At 44.1% G+C, this 19,213-nt stretch overlaps 1 protein-coding gene across 3 annotated transcripts in view; it reads right to left on the bottom strand.

Moving 5' to 3' along the window:
• Positions 1-19,213, bottom strand: part of LOC126176316 (transmembrane protein 65) — a 566,608-nt gene that overhangs the window by 134,025 nt on the left and 413,370 nt on the right. For 2 of the 3 annotated variants that reach the window (XM_049923470.1, XM_049923477.1), the window contains one exon: positions 6,962-7,003. In XM_049923470.1, the coding sequence (XP_049779427.1) occupies positions 6,962-7,003 (42 nt within the window). The remainder of the gene's footprint in view (positions 1-6,961; positions 7,004-19,213) is intronic. The other variant, XM_049923485.1, reaches the window with a different exon arrangement.

Genomic DNA, 19,213 nt, shown 5'->3' with positions numbered 1-19,213 from the left:
AAGTCTACCAGTGTCAAACATAGGCCTTAATTTGAGGAAAAAATTTCTGGGAATATACGTTTGGAGCACAGCACTGTATGGTAGTGACACGTGCAGTGTGGAAAAACAGGAACTGAAGAGATTCGAAGCATATGAGAAACGGTATTACAGAAGAATGTCGAAAATTAGGTTGACTGAGAAAGTAAGGAATGAGGAGGTTCTCAGAGGAATCGGCGAGGAGAGGAATATGTCAGAAACACTGTCAAGAATACTATTTGGAACTGTAGAGGGCGAAAACTGTAGAGAAAAACAGAGATTGGAATACATCCAGCAAATAACTGAAGACGAAGGTTACAAGAGGTACTTTGAAACGAAGAGGTTGGCACAGAAGAGGAATTCGTAGCGGACCGCATCAATCCAGTCAGAAGATTAATCGTTCAAACAAAAATCTCATCCACAAAATTGCATGTTGTTTGTGAAAAGATGGTGTTACGCTTCGTGTTAGAAGGAAAAGCATCTACGAGTACGTGTGGGAAGTCGACGACAGCGGCAGGATCGTGGACTCCAGGCTGCCGTTCCTCGTAACATGATATCGCTGATAGCATTCACCGGGATCCCCCGGAAGGCCATACTCATAGCGTTGCAAGCAGCAGCTTGGCGAGGAGAACGCATGAGAGGACATACATGTTGTTCGTTGACGCCACGTCACGTACCTCGATTTGGGGGATGAACTTGTTTGCATTCACAAGGACAACGTGTGGGGCAGCATGGGCTGTCAGCATGGCGATCTTTGTTGCCGCTTCCTTTGACCCAGAGACAAAAATGAGGCGCCGACAGCTGGGCGCCCAACAACAGTACTGATCACTGGCGTAACACTGCGTCGTCACCGAGCGAGGTGGCGCAGTGGTTAGACACTGGACTCGCATTCGCGCATTCGGGAGGACGACGGTTCAATCCCGCGTCCGGCCATCCTGATTTAGGTTTTCCGTGATTTCCCTAAATCGCTCCAGGCAAATGCCGGGATGGTTCCTTTCAAAGGGCACGGCCGACTTCCTTCCCCATCCTTCCCTAATCCGATGAGATCGATGACCTCGCTGTCTGGTCTCCTTCCCCAAAACAACCAACCAACTGCGTCGTCTTCCAGAAGAGTCCAGCTTCTGTGCACTGCATCACGATAGACCTAACCATGTGTGGTGCCTTCGAGGAGCATGAACGGTGTCGGATTGGATTTGTCATCGAGATGCCGGCTCTGCATCGGGTGTGATGTGGAATGCCGCTGGGTATATACAGTACTATGATCACCCACGGTTCGCACAGTCGATAATTTGGTCGGTAACCGTCACAGTTCAGACATGTTAAGGGTAGTGGCCATGCTCTGGTTTCAAGGTGTCCGTCACGTTACCTTTTACCTAGGTAACAGAAAACCGCATGTTGCCAGTGGTGATTTGACCTGTTTTGTTATATACGAGTTTTCAAGTATTAACGGATACAGCAATCTTCGCAGTGATGTTTATTGCATATCTAGATTTCGGTCACTTTGTTGCCATCTTCAGTGCAGTACATATAAATCAAAACATTAAAAACACTTGTACTATTCACGTCAGAGGTTGAGTTCTCTATGGAATCAAATGTGACAGATGATTGTCCTGTACAGCTCATCCTCCATATCTCTCACCCACTGAAAACACTTGCGCATCGGTTGCCGGCAGACTGGCACGGCACCTCTCGCCAGCGACTACAATTGGTAGACTCTTGCACACAGTGGAGCAGCATATGAATGACATTCCCTTATGGTCAACCTAGCTCAGTTCAATAACCAGCCGGGTACCGGAGGTGGCAGGTCTGTACACCAAAGCCCGCACCTACATATTTCTTCTTGCTCTGCTGTGTACTCACAACAACTAAAATTTAGGTACTTGCTATAATTCCTGGTAGGCCATTCTATTGTGCAGTAGTGCATTTATAAATAGCCTATCTAGCTCCCATTAGACCTTCATGTCAGTTGTCTCTTATCTCCTGGAAGTTAGCAAAGAGTTTCCTCGGTTCATCTTCCGTCAATTCACCCATCTGCTTGTCTTACCCGTCTCCATGTCATTTTCATTGTGTTCATAACAACGTCCTCTAGTCCACTTTGTTCCCAGATCAATATGTTTGTAACACTGTCTCCCCTAGTAACTCCCAACTTGATCCCTGAACAACTCTCAGATTCTGATTAATCTCCATTGGACCCCAAGTCTCACTGCTATTATAAAAAATTATTAATACACACAAATTTTCAAACAAATTGGAAAATTTCGCTCTGAAAACCAATTCAGTTTACCAAAATCAGTTCAGGACACCTTCATGCTTATTTTTATTTCTTTTGTTGTAAATCTAGTTGTATTTTCAACATTTCTCATCAGCACTAGTTCCTATTAGCAGCTATTTTCCTGATTTTTATGAACCGACTAATAAATTTTAGGGTCTAAGACAATTACATTGATGAAAGGAGGATTTTGAGATTGTTAAATACCAATCAAAGTGCAGTATCTTCGAGTCTGTGAAGACAACATACTACAAACAGATTTTTATAAAACAGATTACACTTTTGGCGAATGCCGGTGGTCAGAATTTACTACTACCATTTTTATTTACGACTACTTACAGGTGTGAAAATAGGCCACGGGTATGGTAGAAATAAAAGTAACTGTGAGGAGCCTACTGAAAATTAAGTGTGACCTGCTATGTACCATTGTCCAGAATAATGACTATAGTTAGAAATAAGCGATAGCAACTGTCATTGACACATTATCATTTTGTTTAAAAAACTACGAAAATGACTTATTTCTTACAACATTAACTACGTTTTATTTATCATTCGTCACTATGGAAAAAATCGGTGTTAATTTTTTTACATATATAGTTTCACTTAGGGATCCAATTTTGTTGGTGGATTAACTGATCTGTCAGTTAGCTCCACAAGGCTAACTGGACTTCCTTCCAGACCTTTCCACAAGAGAAAAATAAGTGGTGGTCACCGGGAATCAAACCTGGAACCGCAGTGTTACTACCCAAAAACGCTAACTACTGCTCTACCCGATCAGTTTACTTATACTGCCGTAATGTTAGCTTTTACTGTTGTGACATTAGAAGACTATAAAGAATGTGCAACATCCCAGATAATATATGAAGATGGTATCCGAAAGAAAAGATACCACTGGTGATCTTGCAGCTCTCGAAGAATGAAATTACAGTGGAATCCAGACCTTTAGCTGCATACAGGCGTTGATAAATATCAACGAAGACAGTTGAAAATGTGTACCCCAACTGGGACTCGAACCCGAGATCTTCTGCTTACATGGCAGACGCTCTATCCTACTGAGCCACCGAGGACACAGAGCATAGTGCGACTGCAGGGACTTATCTTTGGCACGCTCCCCGTGAGACCCACTATTCCGGCTACTGTCCGCACATTACATTGTAGTGGACCTGCCCACTACACTCGTTACTCGCGGCAGTCAATCTACCGATTCCCGTAAGAGTTCGGGCAATGTGAGTGCATCCGCACTGAAGAAGATCATTGACCCGTAAGCCTTATCTATATGAAAATGGTATCTGTATGCAGCCTTATCTATATGAAAATGGTGTCTGTATGCAACTAAAGGTCTAGATTTCATTGTAATTTCATTCCCAGATAATATGTGATGACTAGTGCAGGAGGAGAGATATCATGACGGACGAGGAAATGCAGCAATTCAGTCAGCGTAGATGCGACATTATCATGCGCGACTGAAACAGCAGATAAAGCTGTGTAATGCAGCGGCATCACTGAGGTAGGTTGGTTCAAATGGCTCTGAGCACTATGGGACTTAACTGCTGTGGTCATCAGTCCCCTAGAACTTAGAACTACTTAAACCAAACTAAGAGGCAGGTTGTCTTAGGGATAGTAGTTGTTTCTTGGGTATAACAACGCTTAGCGGCGAGAGGTTTTACAGGTAGTGCCAGCGAGGCGTCTCGAGCAATCAAGGGGAGACGTATCGTAGCCTTACTCCCTATCCTTGTTATAAATGGAGACTTATTCAATGGCGCGTACAGATAACGTAACACGTGAGAATCCTCCACTTGCAAAAATACTGAAGTGTATAGGGCTGCTATAAATGTTTCATTAGTTTTCAGAGCTCCATGTTTTCCAAAGTATTACGTGTAAAAATATGATTGACGCATGAATTAAACCGTAAACTCACCATGTTTTCACTCTACAAATGTTCTAAGAGTGTCCCTTCTGACACACGACACACATGCAAGCGGTAGTTAATTTCATTCCGTTATGTAGCAACATCCTGTTAATGGTCTTGACAGCAACACCGGACGCTGTTACTACCTCATTTCTCTTCCTCTCGTGTTTAAGCATGGAGGTGCTGCCACCATGGATAGGGAATCAGTTTGCCTTGCAGAGTAATAAACTCTATGTGTAAACAACAGAAAATTTACGTAGATTAACAGTAAAAAACCGTTTCTTTTCACAAAGATCATATTCAGAAGCCGATACTTCGTTTCGATAAATAATATTCATTCGCCGTTAACTCTCCCTGTGCCAATGTTTGTCTGCCCAATATTTGCGACTGCACTTTTAAGAGATGTCACCTCTTCTTCAGCTGAACTGCCTACACTGGATTCATTAGTCCAATATCTACATCTTTAGAGAACTTCAAGTGAATCTCATCATTCCTCAGTACTTCAATATCCCACTTCCTTCCACACTGATCCTTCTGTGCAACACAAATTTCAGTCTACTCTTAATAATTACTAAATTGTGACCTGAACCTACAGTGTGTTACAAAACGATACCGACAAACTTCCAGGGGTTGCAGAGGATGTCGTGAGGAACACGAACGTCATCGAACGACGCCACACAGCGCCTGCCTCTAGACCCGTTCGACAGGAAACGTGACCTTGTACGCTGACGTACCGCAGGCGGAACGTCTCGCTATAGACCTGCGTTGTTTGTTACCAAGTGACCTCGACTGATTGTCGCAGTCGCCAGTGGAGAAGACGGAGCTAGTGCTGCATAGAGAGACTTTGTCCCCCATGAATGCGATGCTCTGTTACCTTGGTGGGTGATGGTTACGGATACGGATTTCCATCCAAAGTTTATTTTTCTTCTGTATACCGAAAAACTCTGGAGATTTTAGAGGGTTCCACGAGAAAAATGAACTGCATATGGAAACATGTGTCAGAAACTGTCATCCACCAGGGAAACAGAGTATCGTATTCACAGGAGACCAGGTCTGTCTATGGAGGAGCTTGTTCCATCTTCTCCATTGGGGATCGTGGCTTCCAGTTCACTGAAAAACAAACAACATAGCGAGTCGTTCCACCTATGGTCCATCAGCGTACAAAGTCAAGTTTGTTGCAGAAGGGGTGAACTATAGGCAGGTGCCGGCGTATGTAACTTCGACGCTATGCAGCGACGTAGGATGACCTTTCCTACGGTCGCAGGTTCGAATCCTGCCTCGGGCATGGATGTGTGTGATGTCTTTAGGTTAGTTAGATTTAAGTAGTTCTAAGTCTAGGGGACTGATGACCTCAGATGTTAAGTCCCATAGTGCTTAGAGCCATTTGATGACGTTTCCGGATAAACACCTTGAATATCCGTTCTTGTATATCCACCTCTGGTTACTTCTTACAATCAGATACCTGATTTCGGAATATCTGTCTGACCACGATCACATCCATCTGGAATCTTCTCGTGTATCCGAATCTTTTCCAAGGATACCCCCTTGTGATTCTTGAACAGAATATTCAGTATCGCTAGCTGAAATATTTTGCAGAACTCAATTGCTCTTTCTCGTCTCTCATTCCTACGACCAAGACCATATGCTCCCACAAGCCTTTCTTCTATTCCTTCCCATAAAACTGCATTCCAATACCCCAGGAATTATTAGATTTTCATCCCTCTTTGCTTACCCATTCATCGTCCTCACATACTTAATCTCTTCACCTTCTGCTAGCGACGTCAGCATGTATACCAGAACTATCATTGTCGGCGTAGGTTTGCTGCCGAATATGATGAGAATTACCCTATTACTGAACTGTTCACAGTAACTCACTCTCTGCCTTATCTTCCTATTCATAACGAAACCTACTGCTTTTATAACATTTTCTGCTGCTGTTTATATTACACTATGTACGTCTATTCATTTCACTTCACTGGCCTCCACTATATCTAGAACGACACTTTGCATTTCTCTTTTCAGATTTTCTATCTTTCCTAGCAGGCTCAATCTTCTGTCATTAAACGCCCCGATTGTTAGAATATTATCCCTTCGTCGGTTATTCCATCTTTTTGTCATGGTCACCTTTCTTTTGGCAGTCCCCTTCTAGAGATCCGAGTGGGGAACTAATCCGGAATCTTTTGCCAATGGAAAGATCATAGTGACACTTTCTCAGTTATAAGCCACGAGTCCTGTGGATACACCTTACCTGCCTTTAATTCATTGGTTTATATTTCCTTCTGCCTCAAATTTCCATTGGTCATTGCTGATTATTCCATCTTTTACGGGCAGTTTCCCACCCTTCTTCGACAAGACCGTTGACTGAGTGAGCGTGACCTCTCATACCGGAAGTCTTCGGCCCCCATTTCTGATGATTTTTATTCAAAAATTTAAGCACAGAGTATGCTCCAATCCGGAACCTAGAGAATTTGATTAATGGTCAATGGCGGTACCTATGTACCATGCCTAGACGAAAATTGATACACAGGCTAGACTAGCATGAAGAGCTGCGTCAAACCAGTACTCCGACCGAAGACCACAACAACTGCAGCACACATCCGAGTACTGGTAAAAGAAACGATAAGTGACAGAAAAAGCCTTAGAACTTTTAATCGTTGTCTGACACTACTACACTTATTCACCTAGGCATACTGCATTAATGGTGTTGGTATCAGCATGGGACACACGACTAAATTAATGTTAAGATTAAATGAGCTAGAGACACTCACCTTGCCATAGCTCGGTCGAGGACGGTGGAGGAACTGCTTCGGCTGGAAAAGAGATCGCACAACATACGGTTAGAAACAACGTATCTCACGCCCGCCAAAGCCGGTATAAGCATCATTTAATGTAATGCTCCAGCGTGGCGAGTTATTGCTGCGAAGCTGCAAAGGCGCTGCCAATTATTTTGTTTGGCTAAAATAGTTGTTTTGTCTATTTTTGCCTAACGATTATTTTAACTGTCAGACAAATACACATGCAGCATGACGGCGAGGCTTTAATTAACGTGCAGGTGGAACGTTTAAATGTGTTGGCTGGCGAGCGCAGTGCTAGCCGCAGGCATGCGAACTGCTGGCGTGGTGCAGTGATTTATCGAATTAAAGCAGCGACAGAGCACGCGACTAAAGGGTGTTAAGTGAGAAATTGGTCTAACGTTAGAGCAGAAAATTCCTTTTATCACCGCTATAACTGAGTCATCAGGCCAAGGATTATGGGATAAGAGAAAGGCATTTTCCTCGCCTTGGCGACAAAGAGCCTGACATAAATTGTGTTGTGTATCTGTGTGCCAATGAAACACGCGCTCTCTTGTTTTTAAATTGTGCTGTGCTCATAATGTAACTGATTTATGTTTTATTTGTTAGCAATATTTCATGTAATTGAACAGAAAATTTTTCGAACGATTATGGCCTAACCAACTGTCAATAGCCTTTTCCTCTTTTTTAAAAAAAAAAAAAAGAAAAAGGTATTTTCTTCCAATAGTAATAACAGTTTATCAACTCCACTGTTTGTTTAATGCGACAAACAGTTGCCTTAATTCTTGTATTGATTATTAATTCTCGCCACACTAACCCATAGATATGAAATGGCTACAGAAGCTATTATAAATTACCGTTGGATAAAAGTCTATTCATTAACACCTATCTACTTCACAAATTCGAGTGAAAACAATTTTTTTCTGTGAAAAAGGAAAATGCGCCATCTTCAAACCGGTTGCTAGCATTGCGGAGGTACTGGAAATCCTGTACGGTGTCGGTCATACCAAACTGAAAACTGCTAACAAGAACCGTCTACTTGACGACATCTCTGTTGCACATCTGCATCTACATAAGTAGTCCGAATGCCCTGTATAGTACACAAGGGAGTATACTTCGTATATTCATTTATGACTGATTGTATAATACAATTTACATCAAAATTCTACTGCGTTTTTCATCACCGTTTTCAGCAAGAATAGGCCATCTTCAGGCCTACAAATTACTTTATAAAACAGTCTAGATCGCAAGGCGTATTTATTTCTAAATGGTAACTGTTTACGATCATTATATGAAACAGCTTGTTAATATCTTGGGCGGCTTCCATTGAAATGGCCTTTCCTGAGTACCTGCAAAAAAAAGCTCTAGCATTATCTGAAGTGTCAACGTACAAGATTGGCCAGGTCCCAAGCAACAGGACATAACATACGAGAGACTACTATGCTACAGTACCAACTTGCCAAGAATCTGCCCAATGGATGAAATCCAGACACCCAATTACCCTCTCTGAATTTGTGTTCTGGTCACAATAGACAACACATCCCAACATAACGTCTGAATATGCAAACGACTGAAAGAGTCTAATGGCGTATTACTGTCGTTGTGCCTAGTAACTAACGTTTTCTCCCTTTTTCTCAACTAACATATTCTGTTGCAAGCAATGGAACTATCTAACCTCATTCACGTCATTGGGAGAGTGAAGAACATCTCGTCATACAAAATATACTCTTTTTAAGAATTGTATGAAAACGGTAAATATATTACTTTTTCATAGACTTTAGTCTACGAGGCTTTTCTGAGAAAAAACCACGTAAAACTATAAATAAAATACTGGACTAGTTTAAGGAAATTTACTAGAAGAATCTTAAATGTACTTTTAAATATAACTGACCATTCATCACACTTCATAACTACACTGGTGTCCAAAATTAAAACAACAACAAAATTTTGCAAGGTTGCGTTCATTATGCCACAAAACTGTATAAACAGGTGGTAGTAATGTAGAAAGAATGTAAAGAATACAGAACAGAATCAACTTCAACATGCATAACGGCAGACAAAAATGTTCTTCACGTTTGCCAATTTAACGGATTTCACACATATTCTGACAGCTGGTTAATGTGCTCAGTATGGGGTGTGACCACCTCTGGCGCCAATAAAGGCCCAGCAACGACGGGTCATGCTGTGAATGGTGTCATCGATCTCACGTAGAGGCAATAACGCCCATTCTTACTGCAGAGCTGCTCACAAGTCTTCGAGAGTGGTTGATGGATGCTGATGTGATGCAACCCATCTCCCTAGTGCATGCCAGACATGCTCTATGGGATTCAGATCGGGAGAGTGAACAGGCCACGCCAAGCGTGCAGTATCTTCCGTTTCCAGAAAAACATCAATCCCGCGTGCTCTATGAGATCGAGCATTATCGTCCAGCAATGCGAAATGTGGGCCCACAGCGCCTCGCAACAATCGCGGGTGAGATCCCAAGATCTCCTCACGGTACCTGACAACAGTTAAGTTTTACTTGTTCACCCGCACAATTTCATGAAAGTGTGTTCGAGTGGTCAAGATAACCCTGCCCTAACCATTAGAGATCCTGCTCGATATCGGTCTCTTTACACAACCTTTTGGTCCCAAAATCCTTTTCCACGTACTCTCCAGAAGCGAATCCTCGGGAATCACTCTCCAGATCAAATTGGGACTCGTCTGGCCCCCTGCTCGACCGTCGAGGTGACTTGTTGACGGGTCCACTCTAGACGTTCCCTTCTGTGAAGACACTCCAGAGATAATAAACAGAGAGCACGCCTCCAACAATAAAGGCCACTCTGCTGAAGTCTTCTGTATACCGTTTGCCTCGATACAACACGTTAACGGGACGCTGCGAGGTCAGATGCCAGTTGCAGTGCAGTACTAAGGCGATACCGCCGTCTCCTTACAGCCAAATAATGGGCCACTCTTTCCGATGTAAACGTGGTCGGCCCTGTCCTGGTCCCTAGGATACAGTTTCATCCGAGAGGCAACAGAAAGATTCACATTAAGCCATAGGGTCGTATCAGTTTTTCGACTCTCCTGCTTCGATTCTTCCTATGGCCCTCCACATCTGAGAGTCTGTAGGGGTCTTCTCTGTGTCATGCTACAATGTGTGTGACTGTGTATGTGGTGTCACCGCCAGACACCACACTTGCTAGGTGGTAGCCTTTAAATCGGCCGCGGTCCGTTAGTATACGACGGACCCGCGTGTCGCCACTGTCAGTGATTGCAGACCGAGCACCGCCACACGGCAGGTCTAGAGACACTTCCTAGCACTCGTCCCAGTTGTACAGCCGACTTAGCTAGAGATGGTTCACTGACAAATTACGCTCTCATTTGCCGAGACGATAGTTAGCATAGCTTTCAGCTACGTCATTTGCTACGACCTAGCAAGGCGCCATTATCATTTGCTATTTATCTTGTGATGCATGTACCGTCAGACCGATGTTCACCAATTATGGATTAAAGTTAAGTATTCCATCAGCTACGTACTTTATTTACTAGACTCAACTCCTATAACTGTTCCAGAACTCACGCCTGCCTGCGTGAGCTTAAACGCGTGTCTTTCGGCTACAAATCATAGTGGCTTGGCTGTCTTGCCAAGTCACAACAGTGTACACAACGATTGTGGATGTAAGACTACCCTGCAAACACTATCCCGCTTGGTAAGTGCCACTGTTGTCGTGGTTGTCCGTTGATCGGCATGCCATCTTCCGCGCAAAACACGATCGTAGCGACATCTGTTGACAATTTGTATGATTATATCGTCAATTAGACACATGGCGGAGAAATATCAGTTTATTGCTTTAATTTTGGACACCAGTTAGTTGAAACCCTTTTCTAAAACTTTTCCACTCTATCATAGGTTACTGAACAATATTCACTTATATATGTAGTGTTAGTGCGTAAGCTCTAATATTAATAACTGTTTTAAATTCTGGCCGTATTCGAGGCTGCAAAAATAAAGCCCTCGCACTTTACATTTTTAATTACACGTCCGTTCGGCGAGGTGCAGCCAGCAGGTACGCGATAAATATTTCCAGGGCAGAGGAGATCACTCGAACAATAATTTGTGCCATACTTTTGGAGTTATTATTAAACAATCTATGCGTTAAAAGCGGGAAAAATTTGTACTCCGGTTAAGTAAATAAAGGGAAAACACTCAGATAACGATAACTATAAAAATGGAACGCAAAATGTGATGAAACAATGGGAAAGTGAAGAAAACATGACACGGAATAAACAAAACCTGAAAATACAATTCCAGACAATTAACTGATGTCCTCATGTACACAATGCGCTACTTCTATGCAGTGGACATATTCGTATGGAACAAGTGATGCCAACACGAATGTGACTACCTCGTGCACCAACTCAGTAGATAGGCCTAATGATATGTGATACTGTTAACGACACTCTGTATGGACTCTACAGGAAGTGAATTCGGCCTCACTTGCAAAGGTACTCTCAGCGCAGCAAAGATCTGTGGAAGGAGATGGCGAGCGGCTACGAGTAACCTGAGAGCGTACCAACGTAAGCTCAACTCGGGAGATAGAGCAAACCACTTGATGCACTGAATTTTTTGGTGTTCCCGATATTCATCCAGGACTCGAGATCTGTCTGACAGCGTTATCCAGTTGTAGGATAGAACCACTAGTTGCACAGGAAAAAGAACATACATGAGCATCTCTTTATATCTCTATATTCACACTTGTAAACTTTGTCTACGTATCGACACTCGAAACTAACAGTGTGGATATATACAACCATACGTGGCTAATGGTCTCGCATGCATAATATCTTGGACGCGCAGTTGTCGATTACATCACGGTTCGCGGATTGTAGTTAGCGTCCTGCTCTTTCGAGGGCATAACTGCACATATCACGCTCCATAGCTTTAGACCATCTTGGCTAGACTTTCTGGGAGCCAACATCAAGACGAAAATTCTTGCCATTGTCTATGAACCAAAGGACGGACATCTTACTACGGAGATTTTTAACTATTTATCATCTTACTTGATTAACTTCTCATGGTTGGGATTCACAGTCATATAATATTTCTTAAAAGAGCCAACACCGTGTTACTAGTGGAGGAAGAAATGCACGCGTTTTAGCTCACGCAGGCTTGCGTGAGGAGGGAAGAACTATACTGACGTGAGGTCTGGAACATGACAAGGAATTACAATTCAGAAAGCTGACGTAATTAGTTTGATACTTAACTTTAATCCATTAATGATGAACGTCGCTCTTGACGGTATTATAGTAACTGAATATGGCGCCTTGCTAGGTCGTAGCAAATGGCGTAGCTGAAGGCTATGCTAAACTTTTTTCTCTGCAAATGAGAGCGTATGTAGACAGTGAACCATCGCTAGCAAAGTCGGCTGTACAACTGGGGCGAGTGCTAGGGAGTCTCTCTAGACTAGACCTGCCGTGTGGCGGCGCTCGGTCTGCAATGGTAGTGGCGACACGCGAATCCGACGCATACTAACGGACCGCGGCCGATTTAAAGGCTACCACCTAGCAAGTGTGGTGTCTGGCGGTGACACCACACCGTACTCATCGGATCTTGTGGGACTCTCACATTCAAAAGGCTGCATTTTGACGACTACATGTACTCATGTCAGATAGTTTTATATTCTGACAGAATGTAACTTTTGCAGTTTACTTGAAAATGATCATAAGGCCGAAATTGCAATAGTAACAATAAATATTTTATACAGTCAACGGCGACTATGATATCTTTTAAGAAATATCATTTTATTATGTGTTACGCTACCCACCTCTGTTTACTAAATCTAACCTTTTCGCGGCGGCATCTTTGCATAAAATTATTTCGGTGTACAGACCGCATCAGATCTGAGTTAAAACTCGAGCTTCCGAAGATAATAAACATCTTCTTCGTCAGGAGATGGCTACCCGCAGATAGCCAAGTGCGCGTCCTTTATAGTAGTGACCAAACTTGAGATTCATGGTGTTCTATTAGCGGAGTGACATCACCTGAACAATGGGATTCGCAATAAAATAAGCGGTAGAAATTTGTGTGTGCAGCAATAGTCTCAACAGGTGGGCCTAGAGACGACACTTGAAACCGAGCGTCTTCAAAGAAATAAAACAATTTGGAGCTGGTCTTCGTTTCCCTTCCGCCTAATCGCGGCTCGGTTGGGGAAGGAAAAAGAAGGGTGGGTACGCTTCCTCTAATTTGCGTATGTGAATCTCGTGCTCTGTCCTCCGCCGATAGAATTCCAAGCCACGTCACCCGACCAGTGACAAGCTTGAACACTACTATAAAAGAGGCAAGCTGTCCACCTGGGGGAAGAAAATGGTGATTACCTTCGAAAGCTCAAGTTTTAACACAGATTGGACGCCGTATGAATACCGACTAAAATGTTGTAGAAACATGCATTTACCGTTTTTCCCTAACTGCGATCAATTAAAAGCACAAAAAGTATTTATCTTCCAGCACATAGCGTTGTAATCGGAATACTACACATCAACCAGTGCACACTGGATACACTTCGTGCGATTACATTAGATGAACTCTTCGTCCCAGGTATTCATATTGAGGAGATCCTCGTGGATTTAGAACACGCCCGATTTTTATTTTTTACTTATACTATGTGATATTAATAAATAATGCAGTATTAATACATATGCTACATCAACTGGTCTTGTTCAAAAAACTGCCACGCGGGTAGCCGAGCGGTCTAGGGCGCCTTGCCACGGTTCGCGCTGCTCCCCCAATCGGAGGTTCGAGTCCTCGCTCGGCCATGGGTGTGTGTGTTGGCCTTAGCGTAAGTTAGTTTAAGTTTAAGTGTATGTGCCTAGGGACCGTTGGCCTCAGCAGTTTGATCCCGTTTGAACTTACTACAGATTTCCAAAAAATTGTTCAGAAACTCGACAACTCGGTTCAAGAAGTTGGCCACAAGTTTGTCTTCAGACTCCTATTAATGTGAATTTATTCGTAGCTAAACTTTCTATCTTTGCTGCCAAATTATTGAGAATGTGTGTCCCTGAATAGTGTACACTGTTTTGGAGTAAAGTAAGTACCTTTAAGTCTTTATGTAGATTTTTCTTGTTCCTATTTCGATTCTGCGAAATGAGTTGCTTGTTAGAAAAAGTGCTATATTATTTACAACAAATTTTCATAGTAATTAGTATACCCAGTTCCTTGGCAAGACTTCTAAAGGATTTTTGTGGATTCATATCACAAACAATGTATAGTCACGGTTTTGGACTCAGAAAACCTTTGTTTAACTCGAAGAGCGCAAGACCTGCTCACATTTGTCCGGCTTTTTTTATTGTCATGTCATTTATGTCTGATAACATACGCACTGCAAATACGTATTTGTTTAGGAGTTTCAGTTGCTCTGTGATATGCACTTCCCAACTCAAATTATAATCAAGATGTAACCCCAGGAGTTTAATACTGTCAACTTCTGCCTGCACTTTTTCATACAATATGCATATGGATGTACGTATAACGATGTGTACTACATCGGTTATCTCCCTTTGTGTCCATCATCGTACTACTTCATCGTAATACGCCAGCTGAAAATCTCACTTTCATAGCTGTAACAGTGTCCTCGAAGAGCTGAATATTAATAAACAAGTAACAAAAGTTCTTTTTCCTACATGACGCGGTCTAAAATCCTATGTGGTATTAAGAAACAATTGAAAAAGGATCGTTCCACAATCTGGCACGATCTACTCCATGAAATTTTTTATGGAAACTAACTCTGGCACTTAAGTTCTACAATTATGGTTCAAATGGCTCTGAGCACTATGGGACTCAACTGCTGTGGTCATAAGTCCCCTAGAACTCAGAACTACTTAAACCTAACTAACCTAAGGACATCACACACAGCCATGCCCGAGGCAGGATTCGAACCTGCGACCGTAGCGGTCGGGCGGTTCCAGACTGTAGCGCCTTTAACCGCTCGGCCACTTCGGCCGGCTCTACGATTATACTAGTATATAGAATGAGGTGACAAAAGTTGTGAGAGAGCGATGAACAAATGTAGATGACAGTAGTATCGCGTATACAAGGTATAAAAGGGCAGTGACTGGCGGAGCTGTCACTTGTAGTCAGGTGATTCGCGTGTAAAGGTTTCCGGCGTGATTAAGACCACACTACGGGAATTAACAAGCCTCGAACGCGGAATGGTAGATGGCGGTAGACGCATCAGTCATTTCATTTCGGAATTCCAGGCATTACCTCTCACCACGGACAACGCAGTGTCGAAGGCCTTCAGTTGACAACTGAGAGCAGCGGCATTTGCGAAGACTTGTCAGTGCTAATAGACAAGCAACACTCGGTGAAATAACCGCAGAAATCAATGTGGGACGTACGACGAAAGTATCCGTTAGAACAGTGCGGCTGAAGGCATTAATGGGCTACGGCAGCGGACGATCGAAGCGAGTGTTGGAAAGAGCTGATGACAGAGTTGGAGAGTGACGCAGCCTTCACGAGGCCATGGACCCAAGTTGTCAACAAGGCTTTGTGCAAGCTGGTGGTGGGCTGTGTTTACGTGGAATGGACTGGGTTCTCTGGTCCAGCTGAGCCGCTCACTGACTCGAAATGGTTATGATCGGCTACTTGGAGACCATTTGCAGTCATTCATGGACTGCATGTTCCGAAAGAAAGATGGAATTTTTATGGATGAGACTGCGCCATGTCGCCGAGCCACAATGTTTCGCGATTGAAGAACATTCTGGACAATTTGAGCGCGAGACTTGGCCACACAGATCGCCTGACATCAAATCCATCGAACATTTATCAGACATTAGAGTAACTAAGAGATCAGTTCGTGCGCAAAACCCTGCACCGGCAACATGTCCGCAATTGTGGACGGCTGTAGAGGCATCATGGCTCAATATTTCTGCAGGAGTTTCCAACGACTTGCTGAGTCCAAGCCACGTCGAGTTTCTGCACTGTGCTGGGTAAAAGGAGGTCCGACACGACATTATGAGGTATCCCGTGATTTTTGTCACCTCAGTCTACAAACAAATAACGGAATCAGTACTCACATTCTAGTACTGTGGTAACATGAAATGTGCAGATTTATTTGTACAGGCTACGCACTGAGGGTGAAAGAATGTAGAATGTACTAGAGATGTCCAAGAAAATTCTCGATCGCGTCAGGAAAAGAGAGAGGACTCCTGTGAGATGGAAAAGCAACGGCGAATAACATACTGAAGAGGAGGCACTATCGAACGACAAATGGATGACGTGCAAGGAAATACACAAAAGAGACAGAATCCTTAGTAGGTGATTTCAAGATTAGTACTCAAATTCTGGAGCCTCTCAAATCGTTTAAATGCGTAGAAATAGTAGTGTGATGCGATACAAAGGGAACGAACAACTGAAAGAATCAGTGTGGTAGGCTAAAGAATGACTTAGGATTCTGGAAATGTGCAGTGCGTCAGTTAATCAAACTGTATACAAGATGTAACTCTTCAGGCTTTCCTGGCGAGATCTTGACATGTGGAATAATCGGGTCTACTGCCGGACGTTTGTGTCGCTCTGGCATAATATTTCGGCCACGTAACTCGTTGCCTTCTTCAGGTGCTACCTGAGACTGCCGTATTGGAGGATATTGTGCCACAAACATCTGGCAGTAGCCCCGATTATTCAAAAATGGTTCAAATGGCTCTGAGCACTATGGGACTCAACATCTTAGGTCATAAGTCCCCTAGAACTTAGAACTACTTAAACCTAACTAACCTAAGGACATCACACACACCCATGCCCGAGGCAGGATTCGAACCTGCGACCGTAGCAGTCCCTCGGTTCCGGACTGCAGCGCCAGAACCGCTAGACCACCGCGGCCGGCCCCGATTATTCCACATGTCTGTATACAAGATGCTGTTGCGACCAAGCCTACAATACTGCTCCACAGTCTGGTGTCTTTTTCAAATGGGAAGATTACGATACTGCACTGACTGTGTTTATCTGAAATATGACGCAATGTTCATTCGGACATACATGCATGTGCAATGAAGCGGGCACTGCGGCGGCTACAGCCGTTTTGAAATGCGGGGAATGTATTCGCAGTTGCGAATACTGGCAAAATCCAACTGAAGAATAGAATGGCGTCATCGAAAATTTGTGCCGGACCGTGAATCGAAACCAGATTTCTTGCTTGTCGCGAGCGGTGGCCATAACCAATTCTGCCATCCATACACGCTTCACAGCTAGACCCAAAAATGCCTACATGCATGTCCGTAGGAATGTTGCATCGTATTCCTTACAAACACTGGCACTGGGATGTCGTATTAATCCGACGATACCAAGCTAGCGACTTTCGATCAAATGTCTCCTCCGTACGGGGATTACGGAATGTGCACGAGTGCAGGTTACTGGCATATGGACGACGACTTACGGAAGTCTGGGTCTGGCCGTGTGACGTCCACGGATAGCCGAAATTGTTACGTTGACCACTCGCGGCGAGTGATTAATCTGGGTTCGACCTGACAATAGGTCTCTGTATTCGTTCGATATCTGCTATCATGCCTGCTTGATAAGGCCTATGGACAAGGTCGAGGGAGAAGTTGTTAGGGGATGGGGGGAAGTAGAAAAAAGTGAGCTGCAGGCATCTTCATGAAAAAGATATCTATAATGATAGATGGATCATAAGTTGTCTTATTTGTGAGGAATTGGATTTCTTCTCAGGAAGATCTTGCATTGTAGGGCTCCTGATACAGAAAGTGAGTTTGAGAAGTGGTAGGGAGAGGATTTTACTTTGTTGAGAACGAGTATTTCTGCTGTGCTGTGCAGATAATAATGTAAGGGGTGAAGATAGGTTTCAAGGAGTGCAGTGATTGAGAAGATGATAGAGAAAACATATCGGATAGTAGCCATGATAAACTATTAGTTGGCAGGAGTGATATGGGCGAAATAGTGAACGTCACAAATGTATGGCACACAAACAATCAGTGCCAGTTCCAGTAGGTGTTGAGTTCTCACACGATATGCCTTGGAGAATAGGATTACTGTAATCACGTATGGAGAGTGTTAGTGATTCAATGACTTTTCTTTTTCAGCTCGAAAGGGTCAGTTTTCGTGACGGGAGCCGTTACTTCTCAATCAAGCAGCTCCTCAATTTGTGCACCCCGCTTGCCAACAGCGCTCGGCAGACTCATATGGTCACCCATGTAAGTGCTAGCCAATCCCGACAGTCCTTAATTTCAGTGATCCGACGGGAAACCGGTGTTGCCACTGAGGCAAGGTTGGAAGGACACATTTTTTTTTTTTATATCTGCGTAGTAAGTGAAGTTAAGCCGAGACCTTTTTACAGACTGCAGTTGTGTGTTCAGTCCCGTCTAAATGGCACTCCAGAATTGTCTCAGTGCTTTTCTTTTCAGATAGAGAAAAAGTTATTTTCTGGACTGAGTGGTGAGTAACTAAGATTGCCTTACCAACTACAGGAGTTATATGTTGGTCGCTTTTCTTTTCGCATCTTGGAATTTACCCAAATATTTCTCCTCCAGATGCACACCATCAGTCTTCGCATGCCAACTCTCTCATACACTCTCTCGTTGTTTCCACCTGTGGATGCTGATGATACCAGTCACTGACGGGAGAGCAGGCAAGAATACGCCGATCTAGGCCGAAGCTACGAAAGAAACAACATCGCAACAAGAGGTAAAGTGAAAATCGTGCCAGCAGGGATCGTCACTGGGAGCTGGTGTTGTGCGGTGAGCGCTCGGCCGGAATGGGGCCAGCTGATTCAGCGGCCGGATAGGGCCGTGAGGTCACCGCGCCACTACGTCGCCGCGGAGGCGTGGAACTAGGCCCGCCAAGGTCACGCGAGCCCCCACCACATCCCATCCAGCCGGCCCCCCGCAGCTGTGACGTCAAGGATGACGGCACCGGCGCACTATGACGAGACGAGACGAGACAGGCGCCAGGTTGGTGCATGAATAATGCAGGCCGCGCGACGTGCTGTCGCGCCTCGTCGGCCAGGCCCGGGAGACAATATGACAGCCTCCTATCGCGGGGCTCGGGACCGGAGGGAACGGAAACTGCGTTCCGCTGTCCGGATCTGAGATTTGCAGCGAGCCACAGATGGCGAAATGGCCCAACTGGGACGTCGAGCGGCCGGTACTAAAACAGCCGCGACAGGGCACACACAGCAGTGAGACATACTCTCAGCTGTCACACTGTGCGAGGAAACTGTCACACTGGAAATAGAGCACTGT

The sequence above is a fragment of the Schistocerca cancellata genome, chromosome 1 (genome assembly GCF_023864275.1).
Source record: "Schistocerca cancellata isolate TAMUIC-IGC-003103 chromosome 1, iqSchCanc2.1, whole genome shotgun sequence".
NCBI lineage: Eukaryota > Metazoa > Arthropoda > Insecta > Orthoptera > Acrididae > Schistocerca > Schistocerca cancellata.
The sequence above is the reverse complement of the archived record's forward strand: the minus strand, read 5'-3'. Positions and strand labels throughout refer to the sequence as shown.